The sequence below is a fragment of the Globicephala melas genome, chromosome 2 (genome assembly GCF_963455315.2).
Source record: "Globicephala melas chromosome 2, mGloMel1.2, whole genome shotgun sequence".
Classification (NCBI taxonomy): Eukaryota; Metazoa; Chordata; class Mammalia; order Artiodactyla; family Delphinidae; genus Globicephala; species Globicephala melas.
The window spans coordinates 143,346,053-143,367,754 of record NC_083315.2 but is presented as its reverse complement, the minus strand read 5'-3'; the positions used below and the strand labels follow the sequence as shown (position 1 = coordinate 143,367,754).

The 21,702-nt window shown below is 42.8% G+C and overlaps 1 protein-coding gene across 2 annotated transcripts in view; it reads right to left on the bottom strand.

Annotated features, from left to right (window-relative positions):
• ARG2 (arginase 2) overlaps positions 1-21,702 on the bottom strand; it is a 43,106-nt gene that overhangs the window by 17,655 nt on the left and 3,749 nt on the right. The window contains exons 1-2 of one of the 2 annotated variants that reach the window (XM_030855304.2): positions 9,557-9,796; positions 8,566-8,638 (exon numbers count right to left, since the gene is read on the bottom strand). In XM_030855304.2, coding sequence (XP_030711164.1) covers positions 8,566-8,638; positions 9,557-9,667 — 184 coding nt within the window. In that variant the 5' untranslated portion in view covers positions 9,668-9,796. Of the gene's footprint in view, positions 1-8,565; positions 8,639-9,556; positions 9,797-21,702 lie in introns of those variants that run through there. The other variant, XM_030855305.3, reaches the window with a different exon arrangement.

Genomic DNA, 21,702 nt, shown 5'->3' with positions numbered 1-21,702 from the left:
AAGCCAGCTGGTATACAGGTTTGGAGCTGGGAGGGAGGGGGAATAAGTGCTGGAGATAAAGCTCTGGAGGCATCAGCACACAGGTCACAGGAAGGCCGTGGAAATGGACAAATGGCCAACTGAGGCAGCATAAAGTAGAGGGTCAAGGACAGAACCCTGAGGAATACTAAAATGTAAGGGGTAGGCAGCAGAGGGTCTAGCAAAGGAACCCGAAGAGTTAAAATCAGAAGAGAGTGGTGGCAGTTTCAATAAGATAAGATGGTTAATAGTGTCGAAAGTGAATGTTGCAGAGTCCACCATATTAAAAAGTAGGAGGTCAGAGACCTCAGCAAAACCAGTTTCATTGCAATGATGGCCCAGGACCCCTGATTATAGCAAGTTGACCTGTGAAAAGGCAGTGGGGAAGCCAGTTATTTTGTTTCTGAAGAGAAACAAAATAACTGGACAAGAGCTAGAAGGCTACATACGGCAGAGGGGGATGGGAGGTGGGCAAGATTTGCACTTACTTACTGAAGGGACAGGTTAGTAGAGAGACGCTGAGAAACAAGGGGAGAGAAGGGCTCAGTGCTGGAACAAGAACCCTCGGGAGCCAGGAAGGGATGGGATCTAGAGCACAGGGAGATGGTGTGGCTGACAGCCACTTGTCCGATATCTGCTCTTCCCTTCCTCCACAGAGGATTTTAGCTGGGGCACGACCCCTTAGAAGAGACTAAATTCACCATCTTCCCTTCCAACTAGCTGTGGCCATGTGACCCACAGAAGCCAAAAGGATAAGCAGAGGTATCCTGCAGCAGTGTCCTGGGAACTTTCCTTAAGGGAAAGCACAAGTTCTCCCTTAGCCCGCTTGTCGATTTATTTTCCCATCCTGCTGCCAGAAATGAGGCCACAGCCATCTGGGGCCATTAGATAGAGGCCTTGCTGGTAGTGCAGCAAGATAAGAATCTAGGAACTGAACTTCAATGAACTGAGCCTCCAAACCAGTTCTGGACTTCTCTCTAGACTATTTCCTAGAGAGTGAACTATTTTTCTTAAACCGCTTATCTGGGGCTCTTATCACGTGCAATTGTACCTACCTAATACAGGAAGGACTGGATACCTCATCCTCTGACAGTGTAATAGTATCTTTGTCGATACAACTCATTGGGGGATGATGGGGAGAAGAGCTAGAAGTTAGGGAGTTCATACCTGAGTTGGAAAAACAGAATGATCATGGGTACAGATTTGAAATAGCCATCATGAGAAACAGGATTTTTGGAAGAAGTTGGAGACCGTACCTTTATGATGGTGCCACTCAGTTTCTTCAACCATGGTAAGAGCTGAGAAGGCAGCTGACTGCACCAATTGAGGGGCTAGATTGTATATGGTAAGAAATGAGGTTCTCAACTACTTCTACTGCTGACTGTATGAACTTCAGGCCATACTTTACTTTTTTCCATTCTCAGCTTTTATAGAACAATGTGCTAAATAACAAGCTGAAAAAAATTTTCAAGCCTACAGCATTATGTCCCTAAGAAGTTACAACCTCAAGTGAACTTCCTTGTTCTTAGAATATTCTATTCTAACTTATTTTTAAGTGTTTCCTTTTTAATTTTAAATTGTGGTAAAATACACATAAAAATAACCATCTTAACCATGAGGTGGTATTAAGTACATTCACATTGTTGCATAACCATCACCACCATCCATCTCCAGAACACTTTCTTGCAAAACTGAAATTCTCTACCCGTTAAACCATCTCTCTCCATTCCTCTTCCCCCAGTCCCTGAACCACCATTCTACTTTGTCCCTATGAATTTGACTAATCTAGGTACCTCATAAGTGGAATCATACAGTATGTCTTTTTGCAACTGGCTTATATCCCTTAACATAATGTTCTCAAGGGTCACAATGTTACAGCATATGTCATTTTCCTTTTTAAGGCTGATATTCTATTGTATGTTTGTACCACATTTTGCTTATCCATTCATCCATCAGTGGACGCTTGGGTTGCTTACACCTTTTGGCTATTGTGAATAATGCTGCTGTGAATATGGGTGTACAGATTATCTCTTCGAAACCCTATTTTTCAATTCTTTTGGATATACGCCCAGAGTAGAATTTGTAGATCATCTACTAACTATTTTTAACTTTGAGAAAACTCCACACTGTTTTCCACAGTACCTGTATGATTTTATGTTCCCACCAACAGTGCACAAGGGTTCCAATATCTCCAAATCCTCACCAACACTTGTTATTTTGGGGTTTTATTCATGCTAGCCATCCTAATGGGTATCATAATTTGCTCTTAAGATTAAGAATCACATAATAGGGACTTCCCTGGTGGTGCAGTGGATAAGACTCCACGCTCCCAATGCAGGGGGCCAGGGTTCAATCCCTGGTCAGGGAACTAGGTCCCGCATGCATGCCACAACTAAGAGTTTGCATGCCACAACTAAGGAGCCGGTGAGCCCCAACTAAGGAGCGCTTGAGCCGCAACTTAGGAGCCCACCTGCTGCAACTAAGACCCGGTGCAACCAAATAAATAAGCAAATATTTAAAAAATAATAATAAAATGCATGGATAATCCCAAACTTTGTTTAAAAAAAAATCAGATAATAGCAAGAACCTAGCATAGTGCCTAGAACATAGTAAATGTTAGATATCAAACAACTTTGAAATATAAGATGTAAGTTAAATTCTTTGCTGCCTTCTTCTAAGCAGGAAAGATATGGTTACATTGAAATTTGCCAAATCCCAAAAACATCTATAATAGATTTACCTATATTGAGGTTCATCAGTGATGTATGCTTTTGCCAAGGCATTAGCAAATTACTAATTCCAGAAAAGCTTTATCACACTCCGGAAAGAAACCAGTGCCCATTAGCGGTCACTCCCCATTCCCTCTCCCCCCAGCCCCTGGGAACCACTGATCACTTTCTATATGGATTTGCCTTTTCTGGACATTTCATATAAATGGATTCATACAATATGTGGTCTTCTGCCTTCTTTCACTCAGTATAATGCTTTCAAAGTTTATCCATTTTGTAGCATGAACTAGCAATTTATTCCTTTTTATGGCTCAATACTCCATTTTATGAATATCACATTTTTCTTAAATCTCCCGTAAAAACCCAGATTTCTGGCTTTTCTTGAAAAACTGGAGATAAGAGTGTAGAAAGGCCCTTCCCTTCCCACATGACAACCACTGGCAAGACCTCAGGAACAGCTTTTTGTTCCCTGAACATTCCAGGCACTTTTCTATCTCAGGGTCTTTGCACTTTACTTACCCTCTTCCTGAAATGCTTTTCTCCCAAATATGCACATGGTTCCTTTCCTTACCTCCCAAGGGTGTGCTCACATGACCCCTTCCTCAGTGAGGCCTCCTACCTACATCTGCAATACTTACCCTATCCCTCCATCCCTTGCTTTCATTTATTCTATAGCGCTCATTACATCTGACATACTGTATGTTTTACTTATATCTGCTTCCAACCACCCCTCATTAGAATGAGAATTCCATAACAGGTATTTCTGTTTTGTTCACTATTATATTCCTAGTACCTAAAGCTTAGTAGTGCTCAAATTTTTTGAATATATACAAACAACGAACTTGTTATAGTTTTTAGTGACTGAAAGCTGCTAAGAAAAAATAAACCTGAAAATGTTTAAACAGCTTTAATGCATACTTTATATTGACACTTTAAGTGCAATGAGTTTTGGCAGTTATATGTAGTCCTGTAACCTCCACCATGCTTAAGATATAGAACATTGAAAGTGAAATTAAGTCACAGTAACACATTAAGGTAGGTCTGTTTACTATAGTCAGGCATGCCTAGAACTTGAAGATGTTTTAAATTAAAGCTTTAGGCTTGGGACTGCCCTGGCGATCCAGTGGTTAAGACTCCGCGCTTCCAATGTAGGGGGCGCGGGTTTGATCCCTCGTCAGTGAACAAAGATCCCACGTGCCATGTGGTGCGGCCAAAAAATTTAAAAAAAAAGGTTTTAGGCTGTTATTTCAGAATTTGTATTAAGGAACATGATAGTTCAAAAATCAGAACACCAAGAGAACAAGGAGTTGCTAAAATCCAAAGGGACTAAAACATACTCCTAGATTAAAGACCAAAGAAAGCATAACCTAATGAGCTGTGTTAACATACAAGAAGATTGTGTCAGTACTAGGGGAAAAAAGCCAACAAAAGAATAAGAATTTATTATCAAGGGCCTGGGGAGAGAGGGCTTTGCATATTCAATCCACATGGTAATTTCTCACTGGAATTTGTAAACTGATTTATCGGTCAGGAAGTTTAAGCTGCAAGCAACAGAAACCTTTCTAGCTAATTTAAAGAAAAGCAGTTTTTTCAATTTGGGTAACTCCCAGAATCATCTTAAGAGGACCAAAATGTGGTTTAAAGGTCACATTGCCAGGAATAATGGCCCCAAAAGTCACACTGCAGATTGCTCCAGTGAAGATACCACTGCTGCTGTCACCTCCACTACTAGGAAAAGGAGTACTGCAGCTTGCATGGCTGACCCCACTGACACTGGACAGAAGCTACTGCTGGAACTGCCGCCACAACTGCCCATCACAGAATGAATTCTTTATTGCCCCTTCTTCCAAAATGTCAAGACAAGGTTTAGGGTGGGTGTTTCTGTTGGTGGAGCCTAGGTCAAGAGCCCACAACCCCAGTTACAACACAAATGAGGTGGAATGTGGATGGAGAGAAGTCTAAAGAGGTAAAAGAGGGTCAAATTGTAGAGGATCTGTCTTACTGGTTGTCAAGCATGGAACACATACCACCAGTGGTTGAGGGTCAAATACCAAAATGTAAAACTACTAAAATGAAAATTTATTAGAAAAATGCATCTAGCACAAGCCTGAGATTTCATTGTTTACTGTAGGGGCAGGCTACATTTTAAAAGTATAAAGCTTTAAAGCCAATTTAGAGAACAACACCAAAATAAATAATATGGCAAGTCAGCAAAGATGGTATATGAATGACAAGACTGAGAAGCATGGCTGCATGTAAAAAGCCATGGAAAGACTAAGCAAAGGAGAAAAATAGTCCTAAAAAGATCAGTCTGGTGGCGGTAAAGAATGAACTGAGGTAGGCAAAATGGGACAAGAGTCATTATTGGAAAATTAGATCTGTGTGTGAGAAGGACAGAACTAGAGCAGGGCCATTAAGGGAAAGGACTCTAATCATTTAGAAGGAGGAAAAGAAGTCAACAAGACTTTGTGATCAGAAGTAAGGAACAAAAGGGACGACAAAAGAATTCTGATGGTCTTGGAGTTTGACTTGAGTAACTAGATAACGAGTGATAGTGTGAAACAGATAATGGGAAGACAGCAAGACAAGCAGATTTGACGGAGAAGATAATGAATTTTGTTTCGAACCTGTAGAGTTTGAGACATCTGTGACAGTGAGATGAGGCTACTTAGAACAAAGCTGGTGGAACACTGGGGACATGAGCATTTGAGGGCTGGAAAGAAGAGGAGGATCCCCAAAAGGAGTCCAGGAAGGACCAGGCAAGGGAGAGGAGGCTCAGGAGAGAGTAGTGTCCTGACTAACGGAATATTTCAGGAATAAAGTGGTCAGTTGTGCAGTAGAGAGGTCCAGCAAAATAGAGGCTGACCAATCAGTGAGCTTGATCAGAGTAGTTTCAGTGTGATGGTAGGATGGGAGCCAGGCTGAAAAGCATCACTATCATAAAACTAAATCTGTGACGGCTGCTGTTCTCTACCAAACACCGAAAGCACATCCAGACCCCTGCACTCACATATCAATCTGTTCCAAATGAACAGCTCTCATGCCTTTACGTTTAAACTATCTCAGGCTTTCTGTTGGTTCTTGCTGAAGCAGCTCAGATTCTTGGGTCTCAACCAGAGTTGCCTGCTCTGCTCTCTCATGGAGCACCAAATGGAGCAGAAGAATAAATGTCCCTAGCCTAGTTGAGGGGAGCCAGAATAGCTCCCATATGTCTTCCTGAACTCCAGGACCCTTGGCTGGTCACGGGAATACAGTTCATTTAGGCCGTCACCGCTTCAGTACCACAGCTGGGTCAAATTACCATAATTACAATGACAGACACGACAAACTGTTTATGTTACCCACAGAACACTCATCCTACTTGTGAAGAAAAAAGGGCAAATTGGGCTTCCCTGATGGCGCAGTGGTTGAGAGTCCGCCTGTCGATGCAGCGGATACAGGTTCATGCCCCGGTCCGGGAAGACCCCACATGCCGCGGAGCGGCTGGGCCCGTGAGCCATGGCCGCTGAGCCTGTGCGTCCGGAGCCTGTGCTCCGCAACGGGAGAGGCCACAGCAGTGAGAGGCTCGCGTACCGGGAAAAAAAAAAAAGGCAAATTACCGTGGCTATAAGAGCTAACCAGAATCATGAGCAGAGGCACTGCACCTAAGCCTTGCCAGAGCAATTACTTCTTCATTTTTCTCAGGCTCTCTTTGTATACTAAAGTAAGTGGTTACCTGAGAGAGGAACCATTGAGTGTCCTTACTAAGCCCGGGGGGGGGAAAAAAAAACCCAGACAAAGGCAAATATATTCATTCAAGAGAACAGGAAGTATAACTGATGCCATGGCAACACCAGCAGCCTGTGACATCAGAGCAGAAGGCAAGGAACAAAGGGATTTATGAGCTACCTTTCCATGGGTCTTCTCTCCCTTGAAATTTGACCCATGCCACTTATGCTGTTTCAGAATAGAGCAACTGAAACTTCTCTTGGTATTTTTCTCCAACGTATGTCTGGAGATTAGCCGAAACCACATGCTGGAAACCTGCTGAGTGCCACAATCTTATTAACATGCAATGAGATTCTGTTTCAGACTGCTGGTGATACCGGACTGCCAATCGGCTACAGGGTAAGGATATAAATTGTAAAACGAAAACTATTTGAAAAAAATTAAAGGGGAGACCAAATAAACTGAAGCTTCATCATCACTTTAGGTCGGAGATTTACACAGGAAGTATTTGAGGGAGTGGAATTTTAGGGAGAATGGCTTCCCCAGGTTGGAGTGGAAAAATACCAGGAGCTGTGGCAGGAAAGGAGGTGTACACAGCATGAGTAAGAGAAGCTGCTTATAAATGTTCCCTTCCCCCTCATTCAGCAGCCTCGGCTGGATACTATTAATGTCCCCTGTGTAAGAGGCTACAATTGAATCTAGTCAGAAGTCTCTTCAGACAGAATAGAACAATGAGCAGGCAATTTGAGCAAAGCCAGGCTCAGTTTATCAGATGAGCTGCAGGATTACCAGGTATTAAAAAATAGTGATTAGCAGAAATTGCTTTCCCTCAGTGTAAAATTATGCTTTTAAAAACAATGTGTACAGCTGATTTAAAGGGACAGTATCTTCATTTATAAGCGGGGGGAGGGGGGACAACTTCCTCCCATTAGGTGACCTGCGACACATTAAGTGTAAATCTTATCTCTCATCTTTGGTGGTAAACTTGGAGAATTATTAAAGTGATTAATTATTCCTTCTTCAGTAGGGTCTCTTTATTATTTAACAGAAAAGGTTTGAGTATCCAAATCAAGACACCACATCCATATGTAACCAGAGGTGTACGGAAGACACACGGTGACTTCATTATTCCTGTTTTAGAGGGAGATAACCCACCCCTGGAATGGGCTCAATGATCAGCAGAGGAGGTTTCAAAGCAAGCACGGGTAGGGGATTTGTAGTTCACCTAGATTCTGTATTAGTATCTCCAGGACCTATAGTTCCCTACTGCCATGCCTTTTGCACTTTATAGCTCCAGAAGAGATATATGAATGGCCCTAATAAAATAGAGGAAATGGACTTGAACAGCAGCTAGGAACATTTGGGTTAGATATAAGAACCTTCCTACCATAAGGGTGTTGGAATTTGGTACCCTGTTACTAAAAAGGTTTTCCTTTACTATATAAATGGCATTTATCTCTGGGTTGGATTTACCTCTGGTTCTGTACGTTTAGAGTACTGTCCAGATTACAAGACTGCAACGTTACTTTTGATTACCTGGGGTGCCTGTGAAAATGCACGTGTCTGGGTCCTACGTCAGAGCCAATAAACCAGACTCATCCGCTGAGAAGCCTAGCAGTCTCTCTTTCTCACAAGTAAACCAAGTGATTTTCATAATCAGGGAAGTTTGGAGAAAACGGACCTAAGGCTCTGCTTACAGTAATAGAAAGTTCTTAAACCTAAGGAGGAAATGAATGACTTGAAGAGAGGAAGCTGGTTAGACGGATGAATCATAAGCACCTCTGACTGAGTTAGGAAAGCTGGAATTTTGGGGAAAGGTTGACTGCACAGTGGGAGTGAGAGCCAGCATGCTCAGCACTTCGCAGTCACTAGCAGCTTGTTCCAGGCCCTGCCTCACTCCGCCTCCTTGCCTTCCACACAGGCTCTTTATTGCAAGAAGACTTTGCCTGGAGACTCCTCCATAGATCTTAAGCTGCATGTGGAATCCAAGGGAGGATGGGAAATGCTTTCCAGATACACAGCTGACGCTGTGCAGTTCCTGGACATGAGGGAATAAGACTCTGAACTGGCGTGTTACCAGCCCTCAGACTTCTAAAATCCAGCCACTTACCCAAATCGGAGAGCCTTTTCATCAAACCAGCTTCTCTTACAGCAGTGGGACCATATTCCACTCCTTTTCTTTTCTGTAAGATAAATTACACAGATATGAGGGAAGATGACTAGAAAATAAGACCACTTTAGCTCACAAAAATACAGAAGTCTGCAATGCTATACTTAGTTCCCAGCAGATCCCTCTGAAAACCTGTGACAGCATCAGCCCTTCCTTTTATTCTTTTCACCTGAGGTCTGGTCATTTCAAACACTTGCAGGGAAGGAGGAGAAACAACAATCACTGGATTCAGATCAACCTTCCAAGCCCCTCGTTGTGGGAAGGGCAAGTGGAGGCAAGATAGAGGAAGGGGCTGAGCCAAGCCAGAATCTGGCTGTTGGGTGTAAGTGTCGCAGGCCAGGGCCGAGCCCCGGCTTCTCCACCAGTGACCTCTCCACGACTGCAGGTTTCTTTCATTGAAGAGAGAACACAACAGCCCCTTCCGTCTTCCTGCCGCTAGAGAGGCAAGCACCAATTTCCTTTCCAGTTAATTCTCTTTCTGAGAATGGACCCTGGAGCCTTAAATCCTCGGTCCCTCTCTTTAACCTCTCCTCCCTCAATTTTCCACCGGGGATTCTGGTCGGTTTCTCCTCTTCCAGCCCCTCCATGAAATCCTCTCCCTCCTTTCCTCTCCTCCACCACCCCAAGCGGAACCCACCACTTTCTCGCTCCTCGGGGGTAAGGCCGAAGAAACCCACCAGCCCGCTGCCCCCTGCCCACGTGGCAAACCGGGTGCCCTCATCCCCTCCCTCCTTCTACCGAGGAAAATCCCACGTGCTCCCCCGGTGCCCAATCACGGGAATCCACCTCCTCGTCCCCTCTTCGTTTCTCCCCATCCTCTCCTCGCCTCCCCGTTCTTCCCACCGGTCCCGATTTCTCCAGGCTTGGGTGAGGGGGTTGGGGGGTGAGGGGGCGGGAATCCTGCACCAAGGTGCCAGGTCCCAGTTCTCACCTGTCCCCGTGAAAATGGGGCTCCAATGACAGCCACGGAGTGGACGGACTTCTTCGGGACTGAGAGCGCTTGCGTACGGAGAAGAAGCGAGAGGCTGCACCTCAGGGACATGATAGGCAGCGCAGGACGTAGACGAGCGAGAGGCTGCTACGTGCGGCTCGCCGCCTGGGGTGAGCACCGCAGCCTGCAGTGGTTACCTACCGGCGCGCGAGCCGCGCCCCGCCGCGCCGCCCCATGACGTCACCGCCGCCTCGCCCCGCCCAGGCCCCGCCGCCTCGCCCCCAACCAGCCCCCGGCACACCTTCCGGCAAGCCCCGCCCACTGCTGCTCAGTGCCCCGAACGCCCTCGCTGATGTCACTCGGCTCTGGCCCAGGCTCTCCGGCCAAGGACAAGCCCCTGCCGCTGACGCCACAGGGCCAAGATCGGGGCCCGGCCAATAAGAGTGCGGTCACGGACAGGTGTGTCCCTGGGCGGGAAGCGGTCGGCTCCTGCAAAATTCGCGAACTCAGCGGAACAAGCGAACGCACACGTAGGCTAGCGGATGGTGGCTGTCTTCACACAGAGGCACGCCGGGCAGATGCCTATTTTACGGAACCGTTGGCTGGGCTGGGCTTGGCGCAACCCCACGTGAGTGCCTTGCGGAGACCAAGCTGGCGTCCCTTGGCTCCGTTTCGTGTCAGAGCTCAAAGTCCAGGAAACGTACTTATCCCACCTTTGGGCGTGGAAGGCTAGGAGATCAAACTTAGATTAGAGCTCTCCCAGCCGGGCGTGTTAATAGTAACCCACCTATTTTAGATGGGAAGGTTAGGATTTACAAAGTACCTTCCAGGAGTTTTAAATTCTTTACCTGAATAACTGGAGCACTGGTTATTAAAAACCAAACATAGCAACATATCTGGACTACTTCTAAATTTCAGCGAGGCTAAAGAGCTGAAAGTAACTGCTTAAAGTTTTAATAATAATAATATTTTAATAACAATAACCAACTAAAGTTCTAAGAACTTTTAGCCCTCTAACAATTCCATAAAGTAGGGACTATTTTAAAGACGAGATTACAGGATCAGAGAAGATAATTTACTTTTCCAAAGTCAGGTAGCTTGTAAGTTGGTAGAGCTATGTGACTCTAGATTCCAAGTTCTTATCCATGACTAGTGTCTTGCAGGAATGGCTTGCAGGAATCTGGACGTTAGTCCTACCAAAAATAAATTTTTAGGTGCTTCCCTGGTGGCGCAGCGGTTAAGAATCTGCCTGCCAATGCAGGAGACACGGGTTTGAGCCCTGGTCCGGGAAGATCCCACGTGTCGCGGAGCAGCTAAGACCGTGCGCCACAACTACTGAGCCTGTGCTCTAGAACCCGCGAGCCACAGCTACTGAGTCCGCGTGCCGCAACTACTGAAGCCCGTGCTCCGCAACAAGAGAAGCCACCGCAATGAGAAGCCCGCGCACCGCTAAGAATAGCTCCCGCTCACCACAACTAGAGAAAGCCCGCCCGCAGCAACGAAGACCCAACGCAGCCAAAACTAAAATAAATAAATTTATTTTCTTAAATTATTAAAGATAATATTCTGAAATTACATAAAAGAATGAATTTTTAGAAATTTACTTTAAAATTTGTAGTACTCTTATTATAGCATAGTTTTAGGACCCTTCCTCAGGTCCAAACCAGCTGATTCTGTTTTTCTTCTTCCTTTATAGGATGACCTAGAGATTCTGCCTCTTTAATTCAGTGGCTGCCAACACATACTCTATCCCTTGATAGGTTGCTGGGAGTGTGTGTTGGGGGTGAGGGTGGTGAGTAGCTAAGACCTGATTATGGTGTTGGGCGAGTTCCCTGGGGTAAATACTCCCCCACAGCTACCATTTCAAGCTACCATAGTGATGTCACTGAACATGGAGCTGGGAAACGGTGCTCACTATATAATGTTTCCACCATACATATACAATCAACATAAATAACCTCAAGAGCATAAAAAATAGTAAGACACAGTAAAATAATTAGGCATAAAGTTTTGAGTGTATATTATCTTTGTTTTTAACATAATTTACTTGTAAGTTTATATAATTTGACTTTTAATGATGGCAGTGTTTAACAACTGGCTTGCAAAATTCCTGAAAATTTAACAGTAGGGTTTTGCAGGTGGCTAAAAGCAGGTTCCAGCACAACACTGTTTACTGCAAATCCAAGGGAACTCAGAAAGGACTAAATTGCAAATTCTCAAAGGCAGGAACCATGACTTTTTCTGTTCATCGTTTGGTCCTTTCCTGAGTACAGTGCTTGGCACATAGCAGGAGCTTGGTAAATAATAAACAAATCTTCCAGATTCTTATGAAACCCTTACTCATGGTCCTTGGTCTATGGCTCTGATATGGTAAGTGGAAATTCCCAAAGATTTCTTTTGGGACTTCTGCTTTTACATACTAAAGGGCTGAGCTCATTGACCACACCTTTTGACAAAATTTAGAGCCTCTTAATTTAAGATATTCATTCATTCATTTATTGTCAATATTTAACGTGCAAAACATTGTTCTATGTGCTGCTGATAAAGATGAAGACAGATAATATCTCATCACTCCCAGTACTTACCTTCTAGTGGGGAAAACAGTCAAGTAGATACATAATTTCAGATGGCAGTAAATTCTATGGAGAAAATTATGCAGGGTAATGGGACAGGACATGATGTTTTAGAGAGGGGTGTCGAGAAAGGCCTCTCCAAACTGACATTTGAGCCAAAGACCTGAATGACGAGAAGGAGCTGCCATAACAAGTTCTAGGGAAAGAGCCTTCCAGGCTTACGGGAACAGCAAGATCAAAAACCCCGAAGTTGAAACCTGCTTGTGGGTCAGAGAAAGAACAAGAATGCCCGTATAGCCCAAACGTGCAGAGCAGAGGAAGCACGGTGACTTGGGTCAGACTGGTAGGTGGGGGGTCAGGTCTCAGGGGTAGCGTTGAAGAGCATAAACTTCAGAAGACTTTTTTACACAAAGGGTTAATGGTCCTGAGTCTGCATTAGGGAGTTGGGAAAATGTGGTCCCTTCTTTCTCACGTTTCCATCCTGGAGCTGAGAGAATTAACATAACAACCCTAGAATACGGTTAAAGTAAGGAAGCAAAGGATGAGTTCTACGGAGGGTAAAACTTAGGAGTCTGTTTACCATGCAATGGAGATTCCTGGGTTCAGTAGAGAGGCGGGAGTGAAGGGACTAGAGGAGGGGGCATAAGAGTAAGTGACTGGTTTCATTGCCTGCCCAACCAGCAGCCCTGTGTGGAGGCAGGTGCCTGAGCCCCTCACATACTCATCACTTCCCCTCCCCCTCCCCTACCACCACCACCACAACACAGAGGGGTTTTTATCTGGGGCCCTGATCAGTGATGGAGGAGTGAAAGCAGACCAATGGCTGCCATCAAGGGCCAAATGAAATTTAGGTGTGAAATCTCTTTTAGTGCCAGCAGAGGCTGGGGCTGCCGAAGACACGGAACACTTTGTCCTTTGTTCAGGTTCCAAACTGAAAACGAGCTTCGGGCCCTTTGCACTTTACTGTTCTTTCTATTGGGAACCTTACGTCTTCTCCCTCCCTCCCTTCCCTTCCTTAATTTCTTCTCATTCTTCAGGTTTTCATTTTGAAGTTACTTCTTCAGAGAAGCCTCTCCAGACCTTCCAAAGCTGAGTTAGTCATAATAGTACTTGCTAACATTACTGAATGATTACTATATACTAGATACCTGCTCAACACTTTGCAAGTGTTAATTAAATTCTCATCGCAAGGCAGTGAGGTAGGCACTGGTATTACCTCCATTTACGATATGGTAACCAAGACCTGGTAAGGCTAAGTCATTGGCTCAAGGTCACAGAGTAAGGAGTCAAAAGCAGAATCCAAAACCAAGTCAGAACAAGGGTATTAATTACCCCTCCCATGGTTCACTTAATCCTCTGATTTACAATTGCCTATTTAGAGGATTATTTCTTTCTCCTGGAGAGCAGCTTGTTTGAGAGCCTGAATGGTATCTTACTATCATTTAACACAGTGCTACATGAAGGGTGTTCAATAAATTTGTATTGAATAAATAGATATTAAATGACATGTGTCTTTTAAAATTGAAGTATAATTAATTTACAATATTGTGTTAGTTTCTGGTGTACAGCAAAGTGATTCAGTTATATATATGTATTCTTTTCCATTATAGGTTATTACAAGATAGTGAATACAGTTCCCTATGCTATCCAGGAGGACCTTGTTTATCTTAACTGTCTTTGAAAAGAAGTCATGTCTCTTTATGCTCTGAAAAGTTCTGAGGATGGAATTACCACTCTTATATGGGACAGGGAAGATTTCATGCAATTGGCGTTCAAGCCGAGCCTTAAGGATTTTCCAGGAGGAATCTGTAGGGTGTCTGGGGAATGGTGAGAATAGTGATTTCAGCTAAGAGGCATGAACTTGAGTGATGGAAGTGGAGGGAGAGAGTCAATAAATATTTGGGCGCCCACTGTTTGTCAGATAGTGTTTTAGGATCTGGGAGTACAGTGTTAGAATCCAAGCTCTCCTTGAGACAGAGAATTGTAGGTACTGATATGCATGATAAATTAAATACGTGTGAAAAATAAGGTAATGTGGTAGAGAGTATGTATGGGGGAGAACTTTAACTAGTGCAGTCAGGGAGATGAGGGACAGATGTTAAAAGTACTGCACAACTGGAATAGATGGTACTTAGCTACAGATTAGGGAGGGAAACAGAGGAGAGATTTTAAGCCTGGGCGAGGAGGAACATGGTGGTACTAGAGTAATATTGATACATATAATATAGAGTAGTAGAATAGTGGTACTAGAGTAATAGTTCTGAAAAGATGAATAGCCCACCAAGGTAGTATGAAAATTACTTTAAACTAATAATACCTGATTATCAGCCATAAAAAGAACATTAAAAAAAAAAAGAAACTTAATCAGAGCCTCCTGAAAATACAGCTGCCATTGACTCCCACCAGCCCACCCCACTGAGGGATTTTCCTGATTGGGAAATGACTGACTTTTAACACCAAAAAGGGAACCAGCTGCCTATTAGCGTCAAAAAGCCCAACAGAACTTTCCATACTTTGAAGTATGAAGCCCTAACCCCCTCTCCTTTTGTTAAGCTGGTGTATATAGCTTTACTTTGGCTATTCAGCGAGTTACTCATCACTGAGCAACCTTCTTTTCTCCTGTTAATCTATTGTCAGTTAATTCGCAAGCCCCCACTCACTTGAACCTGAAATGACAAAGGAAAAGGTTTCCTTCCAACAGTTTTCAACCCTGGCAGCTGTTAAAAAGAACCTACGGACCTTTCTAAGAAACACTCAAGTCCATATCCTCCCTCCCCTACCACCCATTATTTATCAGGGATGGACCCAGGCAACAGTTTAAAACCTCCCCAGGTGGCTCTAATATGCAGTCAGGGTAGAGAATGCAGTATGAAGAGTTAGATCTTTCAGAGCTTCTCAGACTTTAATGTGCAAGCAAATCATCTGAGACTCTTGTTAAGCTCAGTAGGTCTGCTGTGAGACCCAAGAATCTGCATTTCTCACAAGCTCCTAGGTGATGCCCATGCTGCTGGTCTACCTACCACACTTTGAATGGTAAGTCTTTCACCAGCCTTCTTTCACTTTTCATTTTAAATCTTCAGAATCATATTCACATGAAGGTAACTTACTTCCTAGGCTACACAGTTGTGGCTTCATCAAAATCACTTAAAGAAGTCGTTGCTACCCATCACTTGAAACTGAGCTGAGAATATAATGATCTAACTGAACCTGTTTCTCAAGCCTATGTCCGTCAAACTAGATCCATCATTTTAACTAAACTTTCCCACGTTTGGTTTATTCCATTAAGAAAAACTTTAGTGTACAAGGATATAAAGTCTCTTGATATTTCAAGGGCAGAGAAACCTCCCACAAAAAAGCCAGGTGGTTCGTTGATTTAAATTGAAAACATTAAGCTTTACTATCCTAAAATGGCACAAGATGGGGATATGACTCCAAGAAAAAAACCCTCTGCTTTCTGTGCTGTATCTGTTTCTGTAGGTTTCCTTCTATTTCTACGTGTCTATTTTTCCTTCCTTCTCTAGTTGTTTATTTTTTCCACTGTCATTCTTCCTTATATGAAATAGTTACTAGCCATTTTCACTGGGTGGGAAAACAAGAGGGTGATATGAAGTAAATTATGGTAGATTAACAGGCTGGAACACTATGTAGCTATTTTATTTTATTTTCCTTTCTCTTTTTAACATCTTTATTGGAGTATAATTGCTTTACAATGGTGTGTTAGTTTCTGCTCTATAACAAAGTGAATCAGCTATAAATATACACTATGTAGCTATTTCAAATGTATTTATAAAATCTATAGAAATATGGAAAATGTCTGCCAAAACATTAATTTTTGTTAAATTAATTACACTGAGGTGATCCTAATACCTTTGCTACCTACATAAGCAAACCAAAACCTATAAATGCCTCAAAGTTAAGAAATCTAAACTTAAGGGCAACCAATCACAAATGGCCAATCAGGCATTCCAAATACTACAACCTTATGCTAAAGCTAATCAGATGATTTCCTTGCTTTGCTTCTACCTTTTCTCTATAAAAGTCTTTCCCCTAGCTCCTGTCAGTGGAATGAGAGTTCTTACCCACTTCTGGTTTGGTGCTGCCCAATTTGAATTGATTTTTTTCTCAAATAAACTCTTAACATTTTTTAAATGCCTCAGTTTATATTTTAACATTACAAAATGGTTTATATACTATCACTACAATAATTTTTAAAAGTGCAGAAACTAAGAAAATGATGGAAAAGTAATATGTAAAACTGAACGGTCTTTAGGACTTGTGTAATTTTTTTCTCTCATTCACATTTTCTTTTCTTTTTTAAAAAAATATTTATTTATTTATTTGGCCGCATTGGGTCTTAGTTGCAGCACGTGGGCTCTTCGTTGTGGCACGCAGGCTTCTCTAGTTTTGACGTATGGGCTCCAGAGCACGCAGGCTCAGTAGTTGCAGTGCACAGGCTCTCTAGTTGTGGTGCGTGGGCTCCAGAGCGTACAGGCTCAGTAGTTGTGGCACACGGGCTTGGTTGCCCCACTGCATGTGGGATCTTAGTTCCCCAAGAAGGGATCGAACCTGTGTCGCCTGCATTGGAAGGAAGATTCTTAACCACTGGACCACCAGGGAAGTCCCCACAAATTTTCTGTATTGCATCATCTTCTCAACAATTAAAAACATTAAAACGAAAGGACTTAAATGCTTGGGAAATGAAGATTTGTTTAGGTGACACAATTATGGGTGTATTTTCTTTCATAAAATTTCAGTTTGATGTTGGGAAAATAATAAACATATCTTATTAAAAATGGACAAGTAATAAAATTTTAAAAATATACATTATTTATAAGAGTATAAAAAAAACACCAAATACCTAGAAATAAGTGTAATGAAATGCACAAGGAGATTGCTGAGAGAAACTAGAGAAGACCTAAATAAATGGAGACATATACCAGGTCATGGGCTAGAAGACAACATAAATAAGATGTTAAAAATAAATAAGCTACAAGGATATGTTGTACAGCACAGGGAATATAGGCAATACTTTATAATAACTATAATGGAGTATAATCTTGAAATACCATGAATCACTAAGTTGTACACCTGAAACTTACATATTGTAAATCAACTATACCTCAGTTTAAAAAAAAAAAAGTCAATTCTCCCTAAATTGATTGACAGACTCAATGCAACCCAAGCAGGATTTCTGGTGAAAATACAAAGAACCTAGAACAGCCAACACAGTCTTGAAGTAAAATATCAAAGCTGGAAGACTTAACACAATGAGAAATCAAAACCTACTATAAAGACAGGTTGATGTTGGCACAAGGAAAGACAAAAGAGAGCAACAGAACATAACAGAGTCTGGAAACAGACCGCTGCAGAGGTCGTCACCTAGTTTACAATAAAGGCACCACTGCCATCAGTGGAGAAAAGATGTTCTTTTTGACAAATGTTGTAGGGGAAAAAAAAAGAGCCTTGACCCTTATCTCATATTAAACAAAGTATTAAAAATGGATCATAGGCATAAATATGAAAGATAAAACAATAAAGCTTCTAGAAAAAAAAAGGAATCGAATATTTTCATGAACTTGAGGCAGGCAAAGTTTCTTAAACAAAACATACAACAGCACTAACCATAAAGGAAAATATTGCTAACTTAGACTTCATTACAATTAAAACCTCTGTTCATCAAAAGACACCATTTAAGAATATGAAAAAGTAAGGCATAGACTATATTTTACTGCATGGATGATAACCCCTCAATAAAAAAATTGTTTTATATGGACAGATAAAGAAAACTCTGCTTCTGAAAGATGGGGTTGTCTACTGAAAAAAAATGCACAACCCAAAAGTTGAGAATTATGTTTTATTTGCTGGCTTACTAAAGACTTCAGCCTGGGAGACAGCCTCTCAGAAGCTCTGAGGGACTGCTCCAAAGAGGTAAGGGAGGAGCCAGGATATATAGGAGTTTTTGCAACAAACAAACAAAAACAAAAAAACCCAAGTAGTCAGAACACAAAAAGATTACTGCTAATTAAGGAAAAACCAGGCATCTCAAGTTAATGAATTTAGCACTTTTCTAAGTATGGGAAGATGCAAGAGTCTGGGCTTAATGAAATTATTCCTTTGATATGCACCTTAACTACCTAGGGCCAGTACCCTAGTTTTTCCTCCATCCTGAGTTCCCCTCTGTGCACCACTAGGGGCATAGCTGCAGTGACTGATGTCTTTTCTTAAAAAATTAATTTACTTAATTTATTTATTTTTGGCTGCATTAAGACTTCGTTGCTGTGCGTGGGCTTCCTCTAGTTGTGGTGAGCAGGGGCTACTCTTCGTTGTGGTGCGTAGGCTTCTCATTGCGGTGGCTTATCTTGTTGCAGAGCACGGGCTCTAGGCACGAGGGCTTCAGTAGTTGTGGCATGCAGGCTCAGTAGTTGTGACTCACGGGCTTAGTTGCTCCATGGCATGTGGGATCTTCCCGGACCAGGGCTCAAACCTGTGTCCCCTGCATTGGCAGATGGATTCTCAACCACTGCGCCACCAGGGAAGCCCAGTGACTGATGTCTTGATGGCCTCAACATCCTTTGTTTACTGAAATGGCAAGTGACATTCTTTGTCCACAAGGCAGACATACCTTTCCCTGTCCTTCCCATTAAGAACAGCTAAAGGGCTTACCTGGTGGCGCAGTGGTTGAGAGTCCACCTGCCGATGCAGGGGACACGGGTTCGTGCCCCGGTCCGGGAAGATCCTACATGCCGCGGAGCGGCTGGGCCCGTGAGCCATGGCCGCTGAGCCTGCGCGTCCGGAGCCTGTGCTCCGCAACGGGAGAGGCCACAACAGTGAGAGGCTCGCGTACCGCAAAAAAAAAAAAAAAAAAAAAGAACAACTAAAATCCTTGGACATTTTATATGAAACAAACAAAAGAAGACTCTGAAAGATGGAGAGAAGGAGGCTGACTAGGGACCCTAGAAGGACACAGTGGTGAGTTCCCTGGGTTTTCTTTTTCCCTCGTATGTCCCAGACTGCATGCTGGAGAAGATGGCCTACAGAAACCTCTGTAGGGAATTGAAGAAATGCGCTACAGAAACCTGTTCTCTTTAGCCAAAAGACAAAATAAAGAGCAGCCTAGCAACACAGAAAACTTTTAGACAATAACTACTTTACTCCAGCGCAACACTACAGAAAAAACTGCAGCCCCATCATCATCCCTGCCACAAAGGCCGAGGGGGGTAATCTAGACTTTCACCTTCGCTAGGCTGTAAAGAGGAGCCCCACCCTGCTGCTGGGGCGACATCAGAGAAGGCTGAGTGGTAATAGCTTCTGCTAGTGCCACCCTGTGGTGTCAGTGGAGAACGTGTGGGAAGCCTGGACTTCCACAGCCACCCAGAAGTTACAAGGAACGCCTCCCCACCAGGTGTCAATGGAGGCCAAGTGGGGAACCTGGACGCTGCCCCTACCTAGTGATGTGGTGGTGCCCTTCTACCTCTGCTGGAGCAGCATCAGTGTGTTAGCAACCTGGGCCGCTGGACTCTTTAATCAATAGATATTGAGAAGAGACCAGACAAGAATTCCAGGCAAGGCTTTATTGGGGCTCATGCTGCAGCAGGAGGGAGTGAAAACAAGTCAGGTGCCCATGCTCGTTCCACAAGAGGAGCTGCTTGGGTCCTTAAAAGGGGTAAGAATGGGCACATACGTGGGTTGGGCAGGAGGTGTAGATTAGGTGGTCTGCCCACACTCTTGGTGGTGCTGTGTGAAGGGATCATAAACAGTACCCAGCTTTTGCTCCTGGAACCTTAGAAGTGGCAGTTGGTTTGAGTTTTTTCTGTATCTTATTGTTCATAATTGCCCCAACTGCCCATGCATGCAGTTATTTTTAGTCCCTTATAGTTGCTTTGTATTCTGTTGCTTGAGGGGACATTTGTCCAGGTTCAAGCACTCCAGTAAATGGTCCCAGGTCCCAGATCCCAGCCCATCTCAAGTGGAGACCTGCTATAACAGAAGATTTAAATAAGATACAAAATCTCATAATATTAAAAGTGCTCAGGTTTCTAGCTAAAGTCATTCATCAGAAAAATCTCCACTTGAAAGACAATAGACAATCAACAGATGCCAATACCAAGATGACATAGTTGTTAGAATTATCTGACCAGGATTTTAAGTAGCCATAATAAAAATGCTTCAACAAGCAATTACAAACACATTTAAAACAGTTGAAAAAATTGGGTCTCAGTAAAGAATAGAAGATATCAAAAATCACCACATGGAAATTTTAGAACTGAAAAATATAATAACTAAAATTAAAAACTCAATGTATGGACTCAACAACAAAATGGAAGGACACAGGAAAGAATCAGTGAACTTGAAGATAGCAGTCACTCAATATGACCAACAGAGAGAAAACAGACTGGAAAAAAAAATGAACAGAGCTTTAGGGACCTTGGGACTATAACAAAAAAATCTAATAATCGTTTCATTTGATCAGAAAGAGAGGAGAAAGAAGGTGAGGCTGGAAAAAAAAAAAAAAAAGGTGAAGAAATAATGGCTGAAAGTTTCCCAAATTTGGCAAGACATAAACTTACATATGCAAGAAGGTGAGTAAACGCAAAATACGATTAACCCAAAGAAATTCGTGCCAAGATATATCATAGTCAAATTTCTGAAAACTAAAGACAAAAAATCTTGAAAGCAGTGGTGGAGAAACAATACCTTACTTAAAGGGGAAAAATAACTCACGTGACAGAGATTTCCCATCAGAAACCATGGAGGCCGGAAGGAAGTGGCACAATTTTCCAAGTGCTGAAAGAAAACTGTCAACCCAGAATTGTATATCCAGTGAAAACATTCTCCAGGAATGAAGGGGAAATCAAGAAATTTTCAGATGAAGGAAAACTAAAAGAATCTGTCACCAGCTGACCTACCTTAAGAGAATGGGTAAAGGAAGTTCTCTGAGCAAAAAGAAAATGCTGAAAGAAGGAATCTTAGAACATCAAGAAGGAAGAACAATGGAAAGAGCAAAAATATGAGTAAACACACAGACTTTCTTTCTCCTCTTAAGTTTTCTAAGTTACATGTGATGGTTGAAGTGAAAATTATGCTACTGTCTGAGGTGGGTCTCAATGAATGTAGAGGAAATATTAAGACAATTATAAATATGGAAGAGTAGAGGGAGGAATGCTTTCTACACTTCACTTGAACTGGTAAAATGTTGATATCAGTAGACTGTGATAGTGGTTGTGAGGTAATAGAAAAAATATATATATATATATATTTATATATTGGTCTCTGCCCCTGGTTCCTGGCACAGAGCTCCTAAAATCCTTGTAATTTCCTAAGTGATAAGAGCACGAAGAGCATCTTTTGTTCTAATATTTGGTCTTTGACTTGGCTCCTGACACAAAGTTCCTAAACACTTTGGGATTTCCTGGTTGACAGCAGTGTCTTCTGTTCTAATGAGGTGACTCTTGGTGGGATCCTGGATGGAAGCTGACCACCAGAAAGACCAAGACATGATTAGAAGCTTGGGATTTTCACCTCCTATCCCCCCATCCCATTCTCCAGAGAGGGAAGACTGGCTGGAAATGGACA